Consider the following 27298-nt stretch of genomic DNA (forward strand, 5'->3'; position numbering starts at 1 on the left):
CATACAGTGAGTCTCAAACTCCATTGTTTCCTCCTTATATAAATCTCATTTGTTTAAAAGACCTCCGAAGAACAGGCGAATCTCAACATAACACCGACTGTTACGTAACAGTCGGGGTGTACGCCCCCAATATTTGCATATGCCAGCCCATGTTCAAGGCATTACACAAGGGCAGCCAGTATTAACGTCTGGATCTGTGCACAGCTGAATCATCAGACTAGGTAAGCAAGCAAGGACAACAGCGAAAAATGGCAGATGGAGCAATAATAACTGACATGATCCATGATAACATGATATTTTTAGTGATATTTGTAAATTGTCTTTCTAAATGTTTTGTTAGCATGTTGCTAATGTACTGTTAAATGTGGTTAAAGTTACCATCGTTTCTTACTGTATTCACGGAGACAAGAGCCGTCACTATTTTCATTTTTAAACACTTGCAGTCTGTATAATTCATAAACACAACTTCATTCTTTATAAATCTCTCCAACAGTGTAGCATTAGCCGTTAGCCACGGAGCACTATCAAACTCATTCAGAATCAAATGTAAATATCCAAATAAATACCATACTTACGCGATTAGACATGCTGCATGACGAACACTTTGTAAAGATCCATTTTGAGGGTTATATTAGCTGTGTGAACTTTGTTTATGCAGTGATAGAGTCGAGAGCTCGGGAGGGGGCGAAGAGCGCGAGCAATTAAAGGGGCCGCAGCCTGAATCTGCACATTTCAAATTATGCCTCAAAATAGGCAGTAAAAAAATTAATCAAAAAAATCTATGGGGTATTTTGAGCAGCAACTTCACAGACACATTCAGGGGACACCTTAGACTTATATTACATCTTGTAAAAAAAAATGTTCGATGGCACCTTTAATAAGTCACTGTTTACGTGCTATAATCGGTCCCCGGGGCATCTACCAACACAGAAAACGTGAAAAAAGACAACCGAGTAACTTTGTTTTGGTAAACCTTTCTCTGCAAGCATGTTAAAAACGAGCCGTTCAGATTTCGCTCCCCCAGTGACGTTGGAAGGGGATCTTATTATAATATTACCACCCCTTAATCTGCACGTTTCTAGAAGTTCATTCTAAAAGTTGTAACTTCTTCCTGAGTCTCTCCATCAGTGTCGACTCCGGTTTGAACAATGTAAGGCTGAACACCATTACTGACAATCCTCATTTTGGCTGTGTGAGATTCTCCAGCTTTGTTGTTGTTGAGCAACCAAAGTGTGAGCTATTAAAGCTCCGCCCTCTTTTGCATTTAAAAGGACACACACAAAAACTGTGTGTTTTTGCTCACACCCTAATAGGGGCAAATTTGTCAAGCTATAATAAATGATCTGTCGGGTATTTTGAGCTGGGGTGACCAAAGACTTATATTACATCTTGTAAAAAGGGGCATAATTAAGTAAAACAAACAATATCCCATAATGCTTAAAAATATCTGAATTTGTTTTGTAGAAAACTGCAGCATGAACATTCTTCAAAATATCCGTTTTTGTATTCCACTTAAGAAAAACATGGTTTTGAATCATATGGTGGTGTGTAAATAGTTTTTGGATGGAACTGATGTTCATTAAACTGCTCACTAATCTGCATAAACTCACACTCATCACAATTAAATGAAGAGACTCTAAAGCCAGACTCCTCATTTTTCAGCATTTACTGAATATAAATGATGAACTACTTTATATAAAGATCTAATATAAAGACCAAAGTAAAGTTTTGTTGTAAGGTTGATCTATTCCTTGTCCACATAGGCTGTAAGAAGAGCTGGGTGGAGCTCATGTTGAAGGAATCTCAGAACTCTTTTTACTTGCTCTCACTCTGGTTCTTTTCCATTTTACATGGTGTTTTTAGAGAACAGGGCTCTATGCATAATCAATGACATAGATACCCTGGGAAAACCCTTGTGTCTTTTCTGTCTCTCACACTCTCGCTGATGATTGGCTGTTGTGACTGATGGGGCTTGTGTTACGGGTTATATTGAGCTCAGTGCTCTTTTCTGGCACAACTCATTAAAAACACAACACCCAGGAGGACACAAATGAATAAAGTACTTAGAGATATCAGAGTGTGTGTGTTTAAAGTAAATCTATGTAGGTGCATTTGTTTGTGTGTGAGTGAGACACAGACAATCTTGAACCCCTGAGAGATTATTGAAAAAGTTATAAATTAAGGGCTAATTTACTCTGAGTGCTCTTATTTGGGGCAAGAGAAGTGGGATTAGACTTGAGTGGAATTATGGAAAAAAAAATATTGAGAAGAATGTGTGTGAGAGAGAAGGGTGGCATAAGCTTTATGCCTAGTGTGATAAAACATTTCACCAGTGTATTATGCCAGCATTCTCACAGTAACTGTCCAGCACTCTCAAAAACAACATATGCCTAACAGCAGAAAGCAGTGTGTTGCGTGTTTGTGTTAGTTTGTGCTCTGTTCAGTATCAAATATATCAATATCAAAGTTTAAAAAAAAAAAAAGAAAGAAATTCGGAGAACTTAAAGTTATATTTATGGGCCTTTTGTGCCTTTATTCAGAGAGGACAGTAGAGAGCAGACAGGAAGACATTGGGCAGAGAGAGGGGTGCAGGATCGGCAAATTACGCACTTTACGCCATATGTCGGCGCACTAACCACTAGGCTATCGGCGCCAACAGGTTTTCTGAATTTCAACCCGCTTTGTATTGTTACGATGTCGGTAGTATATGTAAATGAACTCTTTTTCTATGTTACCTGGACCAAGAAATTCCTTTTTATTTGTCAGCAAAAGTCCACCGGATAACACAAAATGTGCCAGATTCAGGGCTTTCCTGAAAATTACAGATTATACTTTGCGTTTTTGTATCTCCACCCACGGACAGTCAGATCATCAGAAGGTTATTAACAAAACAGTTACTGTATGAGTATGTTTATCACTGAAAATGTTATTGTACTTTGTCTACTCTTTAAACAACATCATGGTAAAAATACTATGGCAACCGTCTTCTTACCAGTACGCAACAGCATTTGGCTTTGGAGGGTTGGGAAGAAGGTGCTCCCCTTTCCTCTTCTTCCTAATTAACTGACGTAATGGCGGTTTCTTTCAGTTCTTTCCCCTCCGTTTGGCCAAAAACACATAGTTATCTAGTTTAAAATGGAAACTACAAACACAGGTTCTTTCAGATTTCAGACAGTGGTGTTCTCTTCATGTTTACAATTCTTTGCTGCCATTAGCCACCAGTCGATACAAGTCAACACCATTGTGACTAAAAGTTTGCTAAGAAGTATTTCCTACTCAATCAATGTATCCAATGGTCAAGTCTAACCAATAGGAGCAGAATGGGAGTGGCCTTGGATGGCAACATACCCATTGCATTATGGGTGTTGAAGTTTTCCTATCTATTTAGCAAAAGAGAAGACAACATCCCCTTTTCTAGTCAGATTTTAACGATTTAAAAAAAAAAAAAACCTTTCTATCGCATAAGCAGCCAAGTTTATTGAAGATGCCATTTTCCACCAGAGACTTACCCGTTTAATAAGTAATAATACTGATTGCTCATATTAATCCAATTTAATCTCATATATTTATATTTGCTGAGATTATGACAGAGCAAAGCATTAAGTAGACACTACAAAGAATGACTTTAGCAAATAATTTTATTTCTATATCACTAATCTACAGTAAACAGCACTCCATTTTCACACAGGATGCATTCTTGTATTCTGTCTGCAATGCATTTAATTGCTTTCTAAATGCTAGTCTTTGCAAACATGCAGGCATGTGAAACAATCCTTTGGCATGTGAGTTTAAAAGGCATGTTAAAAACGTGACCTCTGCATTCTATTCTATTCCATTATGTTAGCAAACAATAGAATGATACTATCAAGGACAGATTATTGTCTCATGAGGTTCCAAGGCACCAACCCTCCTCCTTATTGCCCCATACATGGATTTTGTGAGTAAAAAAGAAAGCAAAAGAGTTCTTATACCTTATGATTGTAATATCAGAAACATCAGCGTTTCGCAATTGCAAATAATTTCAACTTTATTTTGCAAAATATATGTAGGTCTGCAGTGCCTTAAATGTGAGAATTTTATACAAATGCATACATTTGCATTTATAACAAATAAGGTCACAGTTATAAAAATGAATCTAATTGCACATTCATGCTGAGGAAGTGCCTTGGATAAATAACATTTATCATTTTGTCTATCATTATCAGTTTTATATGCACAGTACTTTTGCTTTGGCTTGCCCCATTTATCCAGCCATAACCCATTCATAGTACAAATGTAAAAACATAGCAGCTTGGCATTAATATTAAATGTGCGTTCACAGGTATTTATTGCATTTATAGTGTTTTTACAGTTATCCACGTGAACTGTTTTGCAGACAGGTTTCACTAGAATCAATTGAACTCTCACTTTAAATGGTTTTTAAATGGATCTTTACCAAAGGCTTTAGTGAAAAAGCTGCCTAAATGTGAAATTGCCTTTGTCCAGCTATGCCAACACACATTTAATTGGTTGTGACGCTAGTCCTACACCTCTAAAGGTGAAGAACATTTTCAAAGCCTCTTAGTTCACATGGGTGTTTAATGAGTGTTTGGGGGGAAAGGATGGAACATTGCCATTTGGCAGATAGAGGCAAGTGTAAATATAATGTCATTTCCTCCCATCTGTTTGCTTAATGGCCTCTATGGAGTTTAGATTGTTTGACTCTGCTTAGTGTTAATCTCATTCACTCTAAGACAAAGTGTTACAAATGACCGACACATTTTCACCTTAAAACTATTCGCATCAAGCTTAGAACAAACATGAACAAAGGTGAACCATGCTTCGGTCTTTTAAATACAAATTAGTGGTTAATCACCAAGCAAATGTTCACATTCAATGCAGAAGAGTCCTTTGTTTCCATTTAACAAGCTTGTTGCTTTGAGAATTTGCATTCTGTGTGAATTGCCCTTTAGAATTGTGTATTTGCCTTGCTTAAAGAGATGAAAATGAAAAAAAAATGAGTCATAATTTAATCTCCCTGTTGTTCTAATGCTTTATGCCCTTTTTTCTTTTTCAGACCAAAAAAAGTAGAAAAGTAGAAAAAAGTCCTGCAGTGAACAGCGACCTTCTTCAAGCTTTTATGATAAAAAATGATCCCATGTGACTCCTAGCATATATTCAAAGTGTTCTGAGGGCAAACAGTATGGGGTTTGATGAAAAACAACCCAAAATGTAATCTGTTAATATTTAGTGAAAATCCTGACCTTGGGCGTTGGTCTTGTATGCATAGAACCCTCTACAGATGCACTGAAAAAGAATCACCATTTGCTATTTGTTTATTTACTCACAGAACTTTTGACACACACAAAAAATATATATATACATATATCATGACATCTCTCTGAAGTTTTTTAGCATGGTAATGCATTTGACATTGTTAATGTATTTGGTCTTGGCGGAATAAATCTGCTACGCTGCTGACCTGAAATGACGAAGCGTGGTTCTGACATTGGCATGCATCGGAAATCAGCCCGCACACACTCAACGTAGGAATCAAAAACATTGCCCTTACAAATATTGAAGTATCGTTGGATATTTCAAGCAAAGAATGTCTAACTCACTTTAACTCTTCCTAAAAGTGTGATGCTTTGACACTGTATTCTCACATTGACTACTTAAACCACTTGCTGCTGCTGCTGTATAGCGATGTTAAAAGATTAGTTCACTTCTGAATGAACATTTCCTGATAATTTACTCACCCCCATGTCATCCAAGATGTTCATGTCTTTCTTTCTTCAGACAAAAAAAAGAAATTAAGGTTTTTGAGGAAAACATTCCAGGATTTTTCTCCATATAGTGCACTTCATTGGGGTTCAACGGGTTGAAGGTTCAAATTGCAGTTTCAATGCAGCTTCAAAGCACTCCACATTATCCCAGACTAGGAATGAGGATGTTATCTAGTGAAACAATCTGTCATTTTCTAAAAATGTTTTAAATTTATATACTTTTTAACCACAAGTGCTCTTCTTGCACTAGCTCTGCGATGAGCCACGCATTACACAATCACAATAGAAAGGTCACACGTGGCGTAAAATCTTCAAAATCTTTGTTTTAAGCATTGTTAGAGGGTGTTTGGCTTAATCTTTGCACATTTGCTTTGTAGACACTGGATCAGTACTTCCGCCTATGTCACCCGTGACCTTTCCTTTTTATATTAGAAAATGTCAGATCATTTCGATAGATAAGACCCTTATTCCTCATCTGGGATCGTGTAGAGCCCTTTGAAGCTGCATTGAAACTGCAGTTTGAACCTTTAACCTGTTGAACCCCACTGAAGTCCACTATATGGAGAAAAATCCTGAAATGTTTTCCTCAAAAAACTTAATTTCTTTTCGACTGCAGAAAGAAAGACGAACATCTAAACACTGCTTCTATAATTTACTCCTATCTCAAATGCAAGACAGTAAAAACATGACGCTCGGTTTTAGAACTTGTACGTTTGCTAGTTTAGAAATTAAAATTTGATGAGCGCAATAATGCACAGAGATGAGGAGTACAGGCTTTGTTTTGAGCAAACGCTTAATGATGAATAACTCCAAACTATCATGTCAATTATGTGTGGTATGTCAGGCTTTCTTGCAGTCTCTCTTTGTGTGCATGTGTCAACAAAGCGACTGTGATTCAGGCGCCTACACACTAGAGAATACTGCAAATCTATTGATAGCTGGACGCAATTTCAGGAGGACCAAAAGCAATGACCTGTACACAGGGCCCAGAATGCCTATTGACGGTCCTGAAGGCCAGTGGCTAATGACATTATTAGTCGCCTGCCGCAAGAATGGGTCACATTTGTGAGTGATTTACTAGCATTGTAGAGGGTTGGCAAGACTGTGTGTTCATTAAAGAGTGCGTAAGAGCAATAGTTGGCCTACACTCTGGTTCGTCCAGGAAAAGCTGATGAGCGCACTATTTTGAGAAATCAAAATGAATAAAAATATGCTTAATAATAAATACAATTTCGGGTTTGTTTTTCACAAAACCCTATTGTTTGCCCTCAAAACACAGCAGGAATATATTGCACGAGTCCCAAGAGATCATTCGGTGATTAGTTTCCTTCCTTTTTTTAAAACTTGAAACTGGGCACAATTCACTGCCATTATATGGACGAGTGCATTTCTCTCTTTGTGGTCCAAAAAAGAAAGGAGGAGTGAATGTTCATGTTTGGAACTTTTTAACTCTCATAATATACAGTTAAGAGTGTGTCAGTAGTAAATGATCTCTCAACCAATGACTTTCTGTGTGTCCCTCTCTCTTTCAGACTGGCAGATAGCGACGCTGATATTGTTATTAGCCGGGGCATCTGTGACATTAGTGGCATTTCTAATCGCGCTGATCTCTTTGTGTAAAGGCACACACAGGAAGCACTATCGTATGGTTGCAGTGTTCCTCTTCTCAGCAGGTAAGACATCCACATTAATATCTTGCTGGAATACAGTGCCTTCGGTCACAACAAGCCTTAGTTTATATTTACCTATATTTAACCTCTACATATTTCCCCCTTTTTAATTATACATTTACAATAATAATTTATTATAATACTTATTTATATTTATTTTAATTCTGAATTATTATAATAAAAATTATTCTGCAAAATATATCCTTGTAATATATGTTCCATGGAAGGAAGTTTGGAACAACATCAGGCTGAGTATATGATGACAGAATGTTTATTGGCTTGACGAATTATTCATTTAAACATGTATTAAGCAATTAAAAGGTCAGAACAGAATCTGAGGGTTAAAGAAACGGAGGATGTGAGAGAAATTCCTTCCTCTTTCTGTTTTTCCCACCAACCACTTACTTAATGCATGAAGAAATGTGTTCCCACACCAAAACCACCCTCTCCCCTCCTCTCTTTTCCCAGCCCTGACTTTCTCATTCAGGAGTCTGCCATACTTTGTTAGCTCTGGGTGGATTCTGGCAGTGCGAGGATTATCCTTATATGAGAGTGCAGGGAAAAGATAGAGAGAGAATAGAGAGGTTAAGGATTTTAAAAGCTGCTTCTGATGTGCCTTGAGCAATGTCTCCAGTGGCTTTGACTTCTAATGCCAGAAAATTACCTTCAGAAACAGCCGACTCTACATCAAATAAAATATGCTCTAGATGAGAGCGGCAGCTCCCATGAAACCCTCACTAGCTATTATATCAGTGTGTGTGTGTGTGTGGATCTGAATGTGCACTTCAGGAATGCATGTTCCATGTGAGAAATCACATGCTGTTCCAGAACCTCCGTTAGTTTAATCATAACAATGGGGTAATGGTAGGGGGCAGAGGACATAAGCAATCTGATCTGAGGGCAGCACTCTGTTATACTCACTAGAGTGCTAACAGAGTACAATTTTTTTTAAATTTTTTTTTTTATCACAAAAACATTCAAAGTCATACCAGCCATGAAATGATATTTCGTTCAACAGATTTTTACTCAAGGTTACATTTTATTTTGTTTGTCCACTTTAGACTTTCTACTAACTACAAGTAACTTTGTAACTACATGTAAGCTAACTCTCATTAGAATATTAGTAGACTGTTAGGTTAGGGTTATTAGAATAAGTTGACATGTTGCAAAGTTACTTGTAGTCAGTAGAATGTCTGTTGGTGGAGCATCAAAATAAAGTGTTAGCAGATATTAAGCAGACAGTCTACTAATACTCTTAATGAAATTTAATTGGCATGTAGTTGCAAAGTTAATTATAGTTAGTAGAATGTATTAAGTGGACAGTCGAAATAAAGTGTTACTAAAAAAATAATTTAGTTAAAGGGATAGTTCACCCAAAATGATACCCCCAGGGCATCCAAGATGTAGGTGACTTTGTTTCTTCAGTAGTGATGATTTTTAACTCCAACCGTTGCCGTCTGTCAGTCGTATAATGTATGCCAATGGGAACTCCATCTCTAGGAGTCAAAAAAACATGCACAGACAAATCCAAATGAAACCCTGCGGCTCGTGACGACACATTGATGTCCTAAGACACGAAACGATCGGTTTGTGCGAGAAACCGAACAGTATTTATGTCATTTTTTACCTCTAAAACACCACTATGTCCAACTGCCTTGAGCATCCGGTTAGTAAGGTCTGAACGCGCTCTGACAACGGAAGTGATCTCTCGCACTCATTGAAGTATATGCGCAAGAGATCACTTCCGTCATCAGAGCGCGTTTTCAGACCTCACCAACCAGATGCTGAATGCAGTTGGACATAGTGGTGTTTTAGAGGTGAAAAATGACATAAATACCATTCGTTTTCTCGCACAAACCGATCGTTTTGTGTCTTAGGACATCAATGTGTCGTCACGAGCCGCAGGGTTTCATTTGGATTTGTCTGTGCATGTTTTTTTGACTCTTATAGATTGTGTTGCCATTGACGTGCATTATACGACTGACGGACGGCAACGGTTGCAGTTAAAAATCATAATTTGTGTTCTACTGAAGAAACAAAGTCACCTACATCTTGGAAGCCCTGGGGGTAAGCAGATAAACATCAAATTTTCATTTTTGAGTGAACTGTCCCTTTAAAGGATTAATTCACTTTAAAATGAAAATTACCCCATGATTTACTCACCCTCAAGCCATCCTAGGTGTATATGACATTCTTCTTTCAGGCGAATACAATATGAGTTATATTAATAATCACGGAAACCACCTGTTTGAAGCTCAAGAAAGTGCATCCATCCATCATAAACGTACCCCACACGGCTCTGGAGGGTTAATAAAGGCCTTCTGAAGTGAAGCGATGTATTTGTGAAAAATGTATAGTTACTGCCATTATAAAGCAGTGTTAATATAACTCAGATTGTGTTCGTCTGAAAGAAGAAAGTCATATACACCTAGGATGGCTTGAGGGGGAGTAAATCATGGGGTAATTTTCATTTTTAAACTGAACTAATCCTTTAACAAAACAATTTAACTAATATTCTTTCTGTAACGCTTTATTTTTATAGTCCAACCTGAACTAACCCGAACCCTACCACCTTACCCTAACCTACTACACTAGTTGTAAAGTTACTTATAGTTATTATAATGTCTAAAGTGGACCATCAAAATAAAGTAACCATTTTTTTTTCTTTTGTTTGTTTTATCAGTTTTATTTAGTGCACATTTCCTGTTGTCTCTGTGTTCCTAAATGTATCATCATCTGACAGTTGTACATTTATATACAACATGTTCTGCCTTTAAATGGCTGTAGTGTAATAGTGTAGCTAAAGGGTTAGCTTGACTGTCAGTGTTCAGTAGTAGCTTGTAGCTTGGCAAAGTGCAGTTTCAAAGTATATTTCCCAACACTGGTTTTAAGAATGCCTTATGATCCAATTGCAGGAAATTTTATCCTCCAACTGGAAAATAACATTTCATGTACTTGCTGTTTTATTTATTTATTTGGCTCTTGGCAAGTGTTAATTTTGGACCAGGAGTACAGCTGTTCTCACTGGTACCACACTCACTGTTTACACATGCATATGTGTTTGAAACGGCTGAGAAAAAAATCTGCTTTACTTGCCAGCAGTCTTTTGACATTATGTAAGACGTACTGTATTTCCTCTTATGTAAGACAATTCTCCTCACTGGTGCACGTGATGCTCTCAGCTGTCTAGGAAAACGGAGGGAAATAGATGGAAAGATGAATCTAGTTTTTTCAGACTGATGAGAATAGAGTGTACTCTTAAAAATAAAGGTTCCCAAAGAGGGTTTTTTCAGCAATGCCATAGAGCAGTGGTTCTCAACCACATTCCTGGAGGCCCACCAACACTGCACATTTTGCATGTCTCCTTTGTCTGACACACCCATTTTAGATCTTTGAGTCACTACTAATGAACTGATAACCTTAATTAGGTGTGTTTGATTGAAGAGACATGCAAAATGTGCGGTGTTGGTGGGCCTCCAGGAATGCCATAGAAGAACCATTTTTGGTTCCCCAAGGAACCTTTCAGAACAACATGTTTTCCAACCAATATGCCTATATAGGTCGTTTGTCACTTCCCTGAAATATGACCCATAGGAGTCTTTGCTAAAGTTGCACCCCTATCGACAACAGGACACTTTCATTTTAATGCATTGTTCCATTTTATCTGGGTCATATTGCGGGTTTTGCGTAGCTCAATTGGCAGAACATTGCAATATATAACAATGTATTGCAATGTGATCATGCGATCCCAGGGAACACGTGCTCATAGAGTGCATATGCAGTATAAATCACTAAGGGTAGATTTAAGGGTGGGGTGGGTGTAGTCGTTAATAAAAATAAAAAAAAGGAAAATAAATGGAAATAAGACAAATGGTGTAAAAAGTCCACACATTGCATTTAAATGAACACTCATTTTGATTGGTAACATCATTTCATGACGACAGACGTAACAAGACACTGTCATTATTTTTACGCCAGCTAGAGGGCGCATGACTTTAAAACATAAATATAGGTCATAATAAGGTGCTTGAAAAATTACTTATAGGGTCTTTTTCTTTTTTTTTCTTTTTTTGAGGACTGTCTGTTCAGAAGGTTAAAAGAACCATGCTTTTCTTAGTGTGACGAACATTTTAAAAATCTAAAAGAACCCTTCTCCACCATAAAGAACCTTTTGTGGAATGGAAATGTTTCATGGATGTTTAAGGTTCTTCTTGGAACCATCAATGTCAATAAAGAAGCTTTAGTTTATGAGTGTAGAGAATGAATGTGCCTGTATGGCAGTTTGATATATCGTTTACTCCTGCTGTCCAGTCAACTTTTCCATGTCTCTCTGTCATACTCTCCATCTCCTAACTTGTGGATTAGTGCAGTGGTTTTCAATCCTGGTCCTGGGGACCGACCTCTCTGCACGTTTTGTTTCCCTTAAGATCCTGATGTATCAAGCAAAACTGAACAACTGGTGTAATATCTTTTAGAACAAAATCAGGCTAAAATGAAGATTGCCAGAAACTTGCCAGAAAAGTTTGTTCCAGCTGGTAAATTTTGTTGTGAATTTTTTTTTTTTTTTTTTTGGAAATCTCTTTGCGTGACTGTTATAGCCATGCTGAAAGCGACAATGAATAATTAACCTTGAAAATAAAATAAAATGAAACAAGAACGTTCAAACTGTGAACTAATTTTTTTAATAACGTTAAAATGATTATGTACTTTTATTGACTTTTTTTAATGCACATTTCATTTCGAGTGCAGTGCTCATGCACAGAGAGCTTCGCCCATACACTCTTCTGATTGGTTGTGATATATTATTTCGTCATGTCTCGTAGTTGCGTCGTGTCTGGTGTGGACAGACAAATTGCTTGTCGCTTGAATCTTATTGCATCGCATCTGGTTAAGACACATTTTAGTCATGAGCAATTAGTAGAAGTAAAAGTTATAATTCTAACTGAATGCAACAGTGACACTAAACTTTCATGTTTAATATTGTAAAGCTGCTTAAATAAACTCTGGGTTAAAATAAACTCTGGTGTGATTGCTCTGTTAGTGCGGTTCGTTAGAATAAACACTGCCGTCCGAACCCTGGTGCGCACTAAACAAGCAGACTCTGTTGTGGTTCAAGTGAAATATGAACACAAACGACCAAAGACCTCTAAGTGAACAAAAAATGCTTAGGTATCTTTAGGTTTGGTCTTAAAAATGATAGTGTGAACGCTAAGCGAACCAGGACTAAATGTATCGTTTTCTTTTTTGGTCTGGACCCAAAAGGACCAAGGGAATCGAACTACAAGTGTGAACTAACCCTAAAGAAATCTGTTGTATAAAGTGCTACATCAATAACATGATGTGACTTGACTTAACTGGAGTGCTGAACTGTGGAACTGTTTTCTTTTTGGTTTGAAGTAATCACATGCTAAACGGTCCATAATGTAAACCGCTGGAAGAACACAGGCTGTTTTCATTCACTGTATTGCATTAGAAAGTCAAAGATTTTTAATATAAACTATTTTTGTGCTATGACTGTGGGGGGCGAAAACATTTATGACATAGCCATGCACATCATCTAGCGTTTAAAGGATTAGTTCACTTTCAAATTCAAATTTCCTGAGAATGTACTCACCCCCTTGTCATCCAAGATGTTCATGTCTTTCTTTCTTCAGTTAAACAAATTAATGTTTTTGAAGAAAACATCCCAGGATTTTTGTTCATATAGTGGACTTCAACAGTTTACCACTGGGTTGAAGGTCCAAAATGCAGTTTCAAAAGCCTCTACACGATCCCAGCCAAAGAATAAGGGTCTCATCTAGCGAAACGATTGGTCATTTTCTAAAAAAAAAAAAAAAAAAAAAAAAATCTACTTTTTAACCACAAATGTTCATCTTGCACTAGCTCTCTTCTTCTTCTTCTTCTTCTTCTTCTTCTTCTTCTTCTTCTTCATCATCATCATCTTCGTCTTCTTCATCTTCTTCTTCTTGTAGAATTCTGGCAGTGTAGATGCTGCTAAGTGTATTACTGCCCTCCACAGGTCAAAGTTTGAACTAATTCTTATATACTTGTTCTAGCATATTGTATAAGAATTAGTTCAAACTTTGACCTGTGGAGGGCAGTAATACACTTATCAGCATCTACACTGCCAGAATTCTACAAGACAAAGAAGAAGATGAAGAAGAAGACGATGATGAAAGACAAAGAAGGAAGATGACAACGAAGAAGAAGAGAGCTAGTGCAAGACAAGCATTTGTGGTTAAAGGTACAATTTGTAAGATATTCGCAGTAAAATATCCAAAAACCACTAGGCTAGTGTTATATATTTTGTCCAGCAGATTACTAACAATATCTCTAATGTTTTCAACTACTTGTAAATCATGAGAAAATTCCCATTCTAAACAGTGACACGGGGCAGTGCAGTCGCCTGTCAATGACGTCAGTTACCCTTTGTTACCGCCTTTAATGACATAGAAACCACATGACAACAGTGTCGTGGACAAATGCGGAAGTAGTGTCTAGCGTCCTGCAAACCACTAGCTTACTTCAAGCAGTTCCTTATTTTCTTCTTGCACGTTTTATGGTGGATTGTGTTGCTTATTTATGGAACATAATTACTGTTTACCATCTGCCGCTGGTTCTGTCGACAAGGACAGCTCCCGTAAACGTAAGCGTACAGGCCAACCAAACGACCCAAGAAGAGTTTGGGACAAGAGGAGAGAAAGAGCGAGGATCAATATCGGTGTTGCATTTTCAAGATGGAGAGAGATTCGCGACAAACTTCACCTAGAAAGAGATGCCGATCTCGCTTGTGTTTTACTCGACAGGTGAGTTGTTTTGATTCGTATATTTACAGAAAACGTATGCCATTATAACGATCAACACGATTAGTATTATGGGGCATACACGCCAAACGCGGGGCATCGCATCTCTAGGTCCGCGCGAGGACGCGTCTGATCCATAGTTTATACATTTATAAAACTTTACCTCATCCGTTAAATCCATGATTTAACTTTCAATCTGATTGATGGCCGTCAGCGGTTGGGTAGAAGACAACAAATCCCATCATTCCACGCACCTTCTTAGCGTCATCAAACCACGCGATTGTTATTGTTTTGGTAGTGCGCCAGGTCCTACAAATTGTACCTTTAATAAGTATATAAATGTTTTTTTTTTTTTTTTTTTTTTTTTTAAAGAAAATGACAGATCGTTTCGTTAGATAAAACCCTTATTCCTCATCTGGGATCGTGTAGAGCTCTTTGAAGCGGTATTGAAACTGCGATTTGGACCTTCCACCTGGTGAACCCCAGTGAAGTCCAAAGGATTGAAAACCACTGGTCTTGTGGCCAGTGCACATGATTTGACAAGATGAACAGTGATGCTTATATGGAAAATGTGTAATCCACATCTCAATGGTTTTCTATATGAAGGCCAATCCACACCGCAATGACTGATGGCAATAGATAATTCATCAGGTTTGGTCGGATCAGTTTGTTACCCCTGTTGGCATCTGTCGGCGCTCTTTTCGCCGATTGAATGTTGAATTGCCATTTGTCGGGGAATGTCTGAGAAGTGACGTACTGTAATCCGGTGACTGTCAGCACTAGTCGATGCAGTGTGAATTGGCCTTTGCATATTTTTATTTACAATATAAAGGCCAAAACAAAGATATGTGTCTGTATTTATTCATTTTAAATACTTTTTTGAATATATTTAATAATATTAATGAAATTCATCTCACATAATCTTAGTTGTCTAAAATTCAAGTTTAAATAAAGTGAAAAGATGGGATGTGTGGTTTATATGTTGTGACTCTGGATGTTGTTATATAGCTGCATTTTCTTCACCAGCTGTAATTGCTTTCCAGCCTTATGTGGATAAAAGTCTACTTATGGAGCCAGGCAGGGAGGGTAATTAAAATGTGCGTGCGTGTTGATTCTGTACCCATGGGCCTGAGATAGTTTTCTGTGCAAAAAAGAAAGGAAGTTTAATTTTTGTAACAAACTTGGAAATGTACACATTCACAGACACAGATTCATTTGTTTGATAGGAAGAAAACAGATGTATCTGAAAGGTCAGAATTTCCAACTTCTTACTTGGAAGAGTGCTGTGAATGCCAACTTGACTTCTAACTTGGAAACTTGGAAGACTTTGCCAAGATGCAGATGTATGATGTCACATGAACATGGAACAGCCAGGGAGATGTGCACAGTTCAAATAAAAATGTACTTTTAAGCACATAAAATGCATCATAAAGTCAACATTTCCACATTACTTCATAATAAAACCAGTTCAGCTAAGACTGCTGCGTTTTGATTTGCCTCATTTCTGCTGTTTATCTTTCATGACTGTTCAGCACTTTGTGTCCTTTACTTTATTCACTCCACCCACACACTAACACACACTCATTAACTTGCTACATGCCTAAATTACTTTCTTACAAAAGTATATCTGCTATACAGTAGCTAAAATGCACACACACAACTATGCACAAACCAACTTTCCACCAGTGTTTGTCTCTGTAAATGAGACTATAATGAGCGCATTCTGTATGCATTGGGTGGTGACATACATAGATACTTTATAAAGCAGTGTGCTAACACTTTACGGTAAGGTTCCATTTGTTGTTATCATGGAGTACCATGAAAAGAAACTTATAAAGCATCTAATTTAATGATAATTTCAACAACCATTATCATCAAAAGTTGTATCTGTTAATATTAACTAACATTAACAAAGATTAATAAATGCTGTAGCGAATATTTGCTCATTTATGCAGCTAATGGGACCTTATTGTAAAGTGTTACCGTGTGCTTTTCTGAATCCGAACGGGTTAGTTTCAGTTATATCTGACCCAGACAAACGTAATGACACTCGTGTAATTAAATATTTATTGCTATACTTCCGTCCTATTTATAGGCTATCTGTGAACTCTACTGGTGTGTTGTCAGCAGTGTAGAAAGCACACCTGATGAATTGAGCTGAATCTGGTCAGCCTAACATCTTTTCACAGAATTTATTTTAGTCGGTGGTGTGCAATAACTGGTGCGTAGTTTCCTCTTTATCCATTGTGTAATCTCCCTTAAGATGACATGTGAAGTCATTTCACAAGGCACTGTTATTGAATGAAACATATCCCAGAACATTTTGGTCAGAACATTTTAGTCACAAACCATATCCCTTCCCTTTTTGGAAAAACAGGATGCGAATGAAAGCATGTATATTTCTGGAGGAACGGCATTACACATAGAGGAATGTGTCCCATAACAGTTTCGGCATTCCATGCATTTGGTAGGGGAAGTGAAGTTGGGCTTTAATATCCTGTTCTGAAAGAAAATGTGAGGTAAATATTCTCAAAAGCATGATATTGATCTCTCTGTTCTTTTTCCTGTGGTACTGCGTCAGTGAGTGGGAATGATGTCCATTTAGATAACTGACATCCATGACTGTTCTCAACAGGTCTTTTTTAATTTCACCCTTGTTATGACTGGGTTATGTCCATGTGATTTAAACATTAATCTAAGTACCATAGATTAATAAGTTTTTTATTTAATTTGGGACACTAGAATAAGTCTTTCCAATCTTACTCATTTTTGTTTGCAATCCATCTTCCCAACCTAGAAATGATTTTACTTTCCCTTAACAGCTTTTCAAATTATTTAATTATTATGTGACAGTTATTCAATGGTGTGTATTAATTACAATCTCATTTATGTACTAGCTGTCTCCAACAAAACGTGAACTTTACAAATAAATCCAGCAGCTAGTTCTTCGTTCTGAGTTGTGCTGCCTATGGACTTATTAAAAACCTGTGCACCCTGACTCCTGGTAATATTATAGAGCCAGCCAGTTAGACTGGAAGTTGAATTTATATGTGCAGTATGTATCAGACAATCCATAAATTATCTGTGGTGTGAAGTCTTGAGACCAAGTCCTTGAGAATAGGATTGTTGCAGTTTTTTGGATTGGAATGTTGGAATGTCCACCCAACCCCTTCAAAGAATGTAAATGTAATTTTTTATTAGGGTGATGCTGAAAGAAACATGAACACCATGTATTTTTGTTACATTACTGTCTCCGTCCTATATGCAGTAATATGAAGTGAGCCAATTGCAGATTGATTTTCTGAGTTTCTGTGGTTCTTTCAAGACATTGATCTGGGGTGCATTTTCTGTACAACAACATAGCTCACTGTTTAACCCTTTCACGTGTAAGTTTAAAATATTCTAGCTCAGGGGTTCCCAAACACATTCCTGGAGCCTCCTCAACACTGCATGTTTTCCACGTGAATTCCATTTCATTTGTGAAATTTTCTATAACATCATGTATCAACATAGTACAAAATGGTATTAAAATTATGTGTAGAAGTCGATGCTTTGAGAAAGAATGTCCAGAAAAATTAATTTCATTGATGTTGTAACATTTCGGAGTAACCAATATAAAAGGAACATTTTGGATCAAGTCATGCGGTCAATATCATGTGACAGGATAGGACATCATTCAGATGCCTGCAAAGGACCACATGGTCATGAAGCAAAGTAACTAAGTCTCTCTTAACTATTTGGAAAATTCATGTCTTCACTTGCTCATACACATGTCCTGAAACATCAGGTCATCCGGTACAACTGCTATAAAACATGGAAAATGTTGTAATATTTGAATGTTTGATTATCCTTTTAGCAAGCTAATTAGCTATCTAGATATCAGCCTGTTAGCACTGTTTGAAAATATTGTCATTCGGTAAAACCAAAATTTTGGTTAAACTGACTTTTTTGGTGACATTTTGTCCATCTAGTAAAAAAAAAAAAAAGACAAAAAGCAGTGTTAATTGAGTATAAAAACCCACATAATCTCATTGTTAACACTTAATAAAACTTCAAAATGAATTATATCTTCATTGTGTTTTTTACACTTTTAAAAACCTTATTCGTCATTGACCCATTTAGTAGTTCAAGATACCTAATATAAAGTGGGAACTGCTAATGAGTCAAGAATTAATTTCAGATTATTATAACTAATTTACAGCAGAAAGCTGTTTATTTTGAGAAATTTGCATGAAGAAAAAACAAGGAATTCCCATTTACATGCACATTGTATGAGATGTATATGTACATTGAACTATGCCGGTAACGCTGTAACTTGTGAAATGCCCGACACAACAACATTGGCTCAACCGATGGTATAAATTTGGTGGAAAGGCGTTCTGTTTGGTCAAGCAGTGCAGATGTGTCAAGGCTGTGATGTTGATCTGAAAGCAGTGTGTTATTCTGAGATTGGGTTAGTTAGTCTTTGCTTTCATTAGCATATTTATATGAAACATATTCATAGGAGCTTTACAGGTATATTACTCGACAGCATCAAGAAGCTGTTTCAGTCTCGCACAGAGAAGCAGAGGAGTGTGAGGAGACCCTGAGGGAACGAGCCTCTGCGTGTGTGAGAGTGTGTGTGTCATGCTGGCAGGTCTTCTACACATAATGTGCCAGACCCTGCAGCATGGTATGGTAGCATGCACAATTTCTCTCATTAATTTGTTGTTTACAGAGGGAGACATGCTAACTCAAACAGCATTGCTTTGAGTTCTGTCCCCTGTTTATTTGATTGACACGATCTCCTCCTGTTGTAACCTTTCTGGCTGATTGCTTATTAGTGCTACTATCACTGTCATTATTGCTCATACTTAGGCTTCGGCATTACACAAACCTCCAACCCAAAGAATTAAACATTGACAGACATGTGGGTCATTTACACTTATGCATTTGGTAGACATTTTTATCCAAAGCACCTTGCATTGCATTAATTAAATTATGAATGAATGAATTAATTAATTAAAATATGCATTCATATATTTGAGAATAAATCTATTTTGCAGTTCATACAGAAAGTGATTTGTAATACACCTCTTCTATGATTGTGTTTTTAATTTCTGACCTGAAAATTATTATTTATTTATTTATGTATGTTATTATTTATTTTTGTGGCATAAAGGTAAAAAATGACAGGGTTATTAAAACTGTTCTGGTATCAAAATGGATAAAAAAGAATTAAATTCTTGAAAAGAACACTTTTTTTATTATTAATGCTTAAAAGTTTTCACACTGCTTGAATGCTTAAATATTTTGAAAAATGTTTGTATGCTAAATCAGTAATCTTGTGGACCCAACCTGCAGAAAATAGAGAAGAATTAAGAGAAGCCTCCTGTACACCATCAAGGCCAACAAGTCTCTTATGCCAAATTTACACTGCAAAGGTGGTACAGAAGTGCTTCTTAAGTGGCAATTAGATGTCTTTACACAGACTGTTTAATGCTGCTCAGGTGGCATAAATGCATTTACACAACAATTTTAACTGCATATTGTTATACTAGGGGCTAGTGTTGTCAAAAGTACCGTCTGCAATACCAAGTCTGTACTGAAATTTTAAAAATAAGACGCTTTGAACGCTGTTTAGCGGATTCATAAACACCTGATTTGCCTTTGTGTTCACACACTAATCAGATATGTCTGTGATTGGCTACAATGATCAACGCACAGGAGCGTTTGAAAGCTCACGGAAGTGTTTGAATTTGAAAGCGTTTTGAAAGCGGGAGCATTTGATTGACTGTCCACTGATAGACAGCTGCTTTCAAAAGCTCTCGTGTGTATCTGTGTAAGCGCTCGGTGAAGAACGTCATTGATGACTATTTACAGTATTTTTTTGAAGCGTTGATCATTGTAGCCAATCACAGACATATCTGATGAGCACGTGAACACAAAGGCCAATCAGAGGTGTTTATGAATCCGCTCAAAGCGTCATATTTTTATAATTTCAGCACCAGCTTGGTATCACGGTCGGTACTTTTGACAACACTACTAGGGGCTGCGGTGGGTCAGAGCAGGCATGATTTAGTCTAATTTTTATGCTGCATTGCGCCTTTTTACAGAATTTTGAGCATGCACAGAGCAGCCTTAATTCAGCTGTGAAAAGATGGCTTTAAAAATATTGGATAATAAGACCTTTTTATGATAAGAAAAGGTAATTTATTGTATAATGTCATGTGGTGGGTATTTGTAAAAAAAAAAAAAAAAAAAAAACCTTTTCACCTTGAAAATTATGTGCAGATGGCACACAGCTCTATCTCTCACTTGCACCAGATGTCCACAAATCAGTTAGCACATCATATTTGCATTTGTTAAATCAGGCCTTAACTACTGTAACAGAACTTTGGCTGACTTACCAAAAAGCTCTATCAAATACTTTCGAATGCAGCTGCAACAATGTTGACACATATAAGACTAAGGAATCATATCGCTCCGGCACTTAAATGACTTCACACACTACTTCTGCATAACTAGGCAATAATATTACTAAATACAGTGCCCTCCACAATTATTGGCACCCTTAATAAATATGAGCAAAGGTGGATGTAAAAATAAATCTGCATTGTTTATCCTTTTGATCTTTCATTCAAAAAATTCACAAAATTCTAACCTTTCATTGAAGGAAAACAGTTGAAAGTGGGAGGAAACTCACATTATAAAATAAATGTTTTTCTCCAATACATGTTGGCCACAATTATTGTCACCCCTAGAAATTCTTATGAGTAAAATATCTCTGAAGTATATTCCCATTCATATTTACATTTTTTTAGCACACCAGGGTGACTAAAGCATGAAATTGTCCAGCCATGACTTCCTGTTCCACAGGAATATAAACATGAGGAAACACAAATGCCAAATTCCCGTAATCATTCATCACAATGAGTAAAACCAAAGAATATAGTTCTGATGTGCAGCAAAAGATTGCTGAGCTTCACAAAATAGAAAGTGGCTGTAAAAAAATACCTAAAACATTGAAAATCCCCATTTCCACTATCAGGGCAATAATTCAGAAGTTCCAATCAACTAAAGATGTTACAAATCTGCCTGGAAGAGGACGAGTGTCTAAATCGTCTTAATGTGCGGTGAGGAGGAAAGTTTGAGTGGCCAAAGACTCTCCAAGGATCACAGATGGAGAATTGCAGAGATTAGTTGAGTCTTGAGTCTCAGAAAGCCTAAAAAGAATTATCAAACAGCACCTACATCCCCACAAGTTTTTCGGGAGGGTTTCAAGAAAAATCCTCTGCTCTCATCCAGAAACAATCTCCAGCATATTCAGTTGTCAGACAAGACTGGAACTTCAAACGGGACCGGCTTCTATGGTCAGATAAAACTAAAAAAAAGAGCTTTCTGGCAGCAAACCCACCAGATGGGTTTGGTGCACACATGGATAAAAAGTACCCCATGCCCACGGTTAAATATACTGCTGGATCTTTAATGTTGTGGGCCTATTTTTCTACTGGAAATCCTGGACATCTTGTTCAGATACATGGTATCATGGATTCTATCAAATACCAACAGATAAAAAATCAAAACCTGACCGCTTCTGCTAGAAATCCAATAATGGGCTGTGGTTGGATCTTCCATCAGGACAATGATCCAAAACAAACATCAAATCCAACACAAAAATGTGTCACTGAGCACAAAATGAAGCTTCTGCCATGGCCATCTCATGAACCCTAAAGAAAATGAGTGGAGTGAACTGAAGAGAAGAAGCACCAGCATGGAGCTGGAATCTGAAGGATCTGGAGAGATTCTGCATGAAGGAATGATCTCTGATCTCTTGTCAGGTGTTCTCCAAACTCATCAGGCATTATAGGAGAAGACTCAGAGCTGTTATCTTGGCAAAAGGAGGTTGCAAAAAGTTTTGAATAAAAGGGTGCCAATAATTGTGGCCAACGTGTTTTGGAGAAAAACTTTTATTTCATAATGTAAGTTTCCCCCCACTTTCAATTATTTTCCTTAAATGAAAGGCTATAATTTTGTGAATTTTTTGAATGAAAGATCAAAAGGATAAACAATGCAGATTTATTTTCACAGCTGCTTTTGCTCATAATTACTAAGGGTGCCAATAATTGTGGAGGGCACTGTATAATCCTGCTAGATCACTCAGGTCATCTAACAGCAGCTTGCTTGTATCGAAAGCATGGTTAAAAAGTGGGAAGTCGGCACTGCGGTTAGGCCTACAGTTTGGCAAAATTACTGTATTTCTGTCATGACAACTCTCGGAGTATTTGGCATGGTTATGGGTATGACAATGTTGATATGTTTGGTCTTGGTGGAATAGATGTGCTACGCTGCTGCTGCTTTTATTGCTGCTGCTGCTGTTGGTTATTGATTATCATCTGTGTCCTATAGATAATGATGTGATTACAAGCAGGTGAGTTAAAGGACCTATTAGCCTGCCCATTAGAGTTTCATAGAGTTTCAGTTTCATTTCGCGGTCCCTGTTATGTTAGCAGTTTGTTGAAACTCATGGTTAAGGAACGTGACAAAGCGGTTGACCAATCACACCACACAGGTCCAGTTGACCAATCAGAGCACACTGCACTTTTCATAAAGAGATTCTTCATAGAGACTGGAACTAAACAGACTGTTACTGACAGACTGGGAAAAGAGGTGCTGAAACAATGTAAAATATGTGAAAATAATATTTTTGGAACTTTCAAGCATAAAAACCTATTCTAGTAGACCCCAAAAACAAAATGAAGACTTTGAAAAAGAGGATTTAGGCACTCTGCATCACATTATTCCTATCAACACCCCATAACTGGTGTAAAATAACTTCTCGTTACGTATCACTGTGTTAAGACATGGTCACACTAGACTTTGAGCACGCCAAATTTCAACAGTCGTGATATGACGTCACACTCTGCGGCATCTTTTTATAAACATAAATTCAGCATATAACAAATAATAATAAAACCAGAGAGTAAAAATAAACAATCTACTCCACTCACTACAAAAAATAAGCATACTTTTAATTGGGCCAAGAGGTCACGCCTTGACTTATTGATCTTCTATTAGTCACACATATTCACATGATACAAATTCGCATGTCAAGAGTTCACCAAACTTGAACTTTGGAGCCCGCTGAAATGCGAAACTTGTTCACATGAGCATGCGTTTCCTGTCTGCTGCATTTGTTTGCGTATGAATGGAAGTCAATGGGATATAAAGTGTAGTGCGACTGCCCCTTTATGCATTTATTCTGATATGTTGTCTTTTTCTCTTGCAGTGGTCCTCCAGGCATGTGCTCTGGTTCTCTACCCGATCAAATTCATCGATGGCAAAGTCTTGCAAACGTATCACGAGTTCAACTGGGGCTACGGGTTGGGCTGGGGCGCCACCATCTTCATGCTGGGAGGAGGAATCCTATTATGCCTTAGAACAGACATGTATGAAGATGCCATGTACTAAGGGGCTCCAATACATGATCATGCTCGCTCAGTAGACTCAAACACTATACCTGTCAAATCAAGTAACCAATATCTATTACATCAAGAACAGGATACCCACATGCAGCACACTCACAACACATACAAACATAGGCTACGTTCAAACCCCCTTTTATGAGAATTCATAAGTATTGAATGAGAATTGTAACTGAAACTGACTGAAAATGTATGATTTGTAGGTAAAACATCATGAATGTCCCCTCCCTAACCCTAACCCTCAGGGGGGAAGAGACCATACAAATTCATATGAATTTGCAACCAAATATTTCTAATGGGACTGTGTTGGCTGCTTCCCAATGCACATGCTATGTGTTGTTTGCATTTGTGCACTCTTTAAAAGAAAGGTTGTTTATTGGCATCTATAGTTCCATGAAGAAAGTTTAACATCCATGGAACCTTTCATTCCACAAAAGGTTCTTTATAGTTGAAAAGGGTTCTCTAGGTTATTATTTAAGAAAAAACAAACGAATGGTTCTTTTAAGAACTGTTCACTGAAAGGTTCTTTGGGAAACCAAAAATGGTTCTGCTATGGCATTACTTTTGGAACATTTATTTTTAAGAGTGCTAAATTCTTTTTTCTACTTAACATTTAGGTTTATGCATTGAAAAACAGCTATTGCTGCTTCAACCTTGACGGTTTTCTACAACTGAATTGTCATATGAGAGTCATCACAAATCACAAATGCCTCTGTTTCCATTGTGTGCTGATAAACTTTGAAAATCTAGAAACTAGAAACAGTATGCAGTCACAGCACCCTTTACTCTTAAAAAAGGGTTCTTTATTGTTATCTATAGTTCCATGAAGAACATTTAACATCCATGGAACCTTTCCATTCCACAAAAGGTTCTTTATGATTCTTTTAAATGATTCTTTTAAAAACTGTTCATTGACAGGTTTTTTGGGGAACCAAAAAATGGTTCTTCTATGGCATCGCTTTGAAATCCCCCTTTTGAAACCTATATTTTTAAGAGTGTTGGTACTAATTTTATACAATTTTCAATGCACTGTGATTTGGGACATTCTAATTTAGGACACAGTATGTGAATTGGAATGCAGCCATATACACACAATCTAGCATATTATATATATATATATATATAATATATATATATATATATACAAGTACACACACTCTAACACATTACTCTGTTACTCATGTACAGAGTGTGAAGGCCTAAATGAGCATGATGGGTTGTTGTTACAAGCTTCAGAACGGATGAAGTATGAAGAGCAACTGTGTGAACTGGACTGCAAGAATTCAGAGTGTTGAAATTAAATGTCCTTGATGGATGTTTAAAGAGATGGGTTTGTGCCATACCCACTTGGTTTGGCCCTTTTAACCATTTCAGCAGCATATCCCATGGATCTCCTTCCATAAGGAAGGAAAAGTAATGGAGCAAGTTCTCGAGGGATTGTTTTCTTTATGAAAAAGTATCCGGTATATATAGTTGCTTTTACCATTTTGTATATTTCTTGTGTTGCGCTATATGATAGAGAACATATCATCTTGTTAATGTGTTTATAGTATTAAGATGTTTGGATTTGAAGGATATATATTTTATGTCATGTTGTTTAATATTTGCTGTTTTTGAAATACTAACTAGATTTTGGAGAGAAGACCTTTACTGGGGCTTTGCAGCTCAAACATATCAGTTTCCTTTCTCTGTTTTAAAATAGAACAATAAAACATACTGTTGAAAAAAGCAGACTCAGCTTGTAATTGACTCCAGTTGTTTTATGGTTCAATGCACTACTCTAAGCATAAAAATAAGCACAAACAAATGTTGATTTATTAGATTAACTTTTTAATTTTCTGTATTGAATGAAATGTGAGCATATTTAGTATCAACATTTACTTTCACACAAATTGGTTAAATTTAACATGATTACAGCTATCCAAAATAAATCAATGACAAGTTACTTTTTGTAATATTTTCGATAGTTTAACAGCAGAATAACAGTCTAAGCACACAAATATAGACAAAATGTTCTTGAGTCCAGTTTCGGATTCAGATCATCTCTGGGTAAACTACATAAATGTGAATTTGTGAAAACAGTGACGTCATGCGCATTCAAGTTCAGTCTATAGACGCGTAGTGTTTCTTTACAAAGTGACATCGCCAACTACTGGCCTGGCAGCAGAATACAGTGGGGTTTTCTGTTTTTAGTACATCGTTGTCATGTAAATGTATATACTCTAAGAATTTTATGCAACTGGCCTTGCCAGTATATATGGAAGGCCGCTTTCTGCCTCTTTCAAGTTAGTAGTTATGTAGTTAGTTATCTTAATACGTTTCAGTGTTTGATTCTAAGGACATTTTGTTACTTTTGTACTGTAAACTATATGGTAGAGTTTTGGGTTGCCTCTTGTGGCCCATTCCACAAAGAGTGCTTACCAATGTATTTTAGTATTTAGTACACACATAAATACAAGCTTTAGAATATACAAACCTGTCCTGGAGTTCCCCCATCACTGCACATTCTGTATGTCTCCCTCATTGGACACAGTCACACCCAATTCAAGTCTTGCAGTCTCTTCTAATGAGCTGATGACATGAATCAAGCGTGTCAGATGAGGGAGACACACTAAATGTGCAGTGGTGGGGGGTCCCCAGGACAGGTTTGAGAAGCAGTGCTCTAGAAGGTCAGGCTGTCACTTCCCCCACCACTGGTTCCCACATCCTGGAATAGCCACTGTTAAAGGAATGTAACACTCCAAATATAAAAGGGCCATTTATATAGCAGGTGTTGGGGTGAGGATGTGGTTAGTCTGAAGTAAAAAACTTACACTATTTTCCTCTTAATTTTTCTTCCCTTTCTTTGTGAGAAAAGATGAAACATTATCTTACCTGAACAACTTTATAAAGTACACAGAAAGTGAAAAACTGACATCCAGTTACAAGTGAGATCCAAAAATGGGTACATAAAGGCTGGTTCTGTAATGAGCTCCACGGGATGAGCTGTCAGAATATTGATAGTGCTTCCTCAGGCCTTCTAATAGCATCCTATTGTAGTGGACAAAAGAAGCACAAACAGTGGAATGAAACAACAGCATATTAATCATTTGCTCGCTGCATAATTATGAAAGCTTCCCCTCGTATGAACCCAGCAGCCTTACTGCCTCTAAACCTCAGAACACTGCAGCTGGATCAAAATGATTATATATTAAAATTAGTGCTGTCAAATCGATTAATTGCCTCTAATATAAAAGTTTATAAATATATAATGTGTGTATATATACGTATTAAATGTTGCACATAATATATACACACATACAATGGAAATGTTCATTATGGGAATGTTTCTTTTGAATGTTCCCTGAACGTTCTGAAACAAGTAGTAATGTTTAGACGAATGTCCAGCTAAAAAATCCAAATAAAACGTGTCAAAATCGCTCCATGAAGGATGTATAAACGTTTTTATGCTAAAGTTTTGAGAACATTATTAAAGACCAGATAACTCTGAACGAGCATTCTATTAATGTTAAAAACGTTTGTTCATATCTTTGAGAGAACCTTGACATATAGCTAATATATATATACAGTACACAACCTATTATGTTAGCTATATT

The 27298-nt window shown here is 37.0% G+C and overlaps 1 protein-coding gene across 2 annotated transcripts in view; it reads left to right on the plus strand.

Moving 5' to 3' along the window:
* Positions 1-24801, plus strand: part of LOC125267747 (transmembrane protein 47-like) — a 31405-nt gene extending 6604 nt beyond the window's left edge. The window contains exons 2-3 of one of the 2 annotated variants that reach the window (XM_048189667.1): positions 7298-7438; positions 15465-17871. In XM_048189667.1, coding sequence (XP_048045624.1) covers positions 7298-7438; positions 15465-15649 — 326 coding nt within the window. In that variant the 3' untranslated portion in view covers positions 15650-17871. Of the gene's footprint in view, positions 1-7297; positions 7439-15464; positions 17872-23506 lie in introns of those variants that run through there. The other variant, XM_048189668.1, reaches the window with a different exon arrangement.
* The last annotated feature ends 2497 nt before the right edge of the window (positions 24802-27298 follow it).

This window comes from Megalobrama amblycephala, linkage group LG4, assembly GCF_018812025.1.
Source record: "Megalobrama amblycephala isolate DHTTF-2021 linkage group LG4, ASM1881202v1, whole genome shotgun sequence".
NCBI classification, from domain to species: domain Eukaryota; kingdom Metazoa; phylum Chordata; class Actinopteri; order Cypriniformes; family Xenocyprididae; genus Megalobrama; species Megalobrama amblycephala.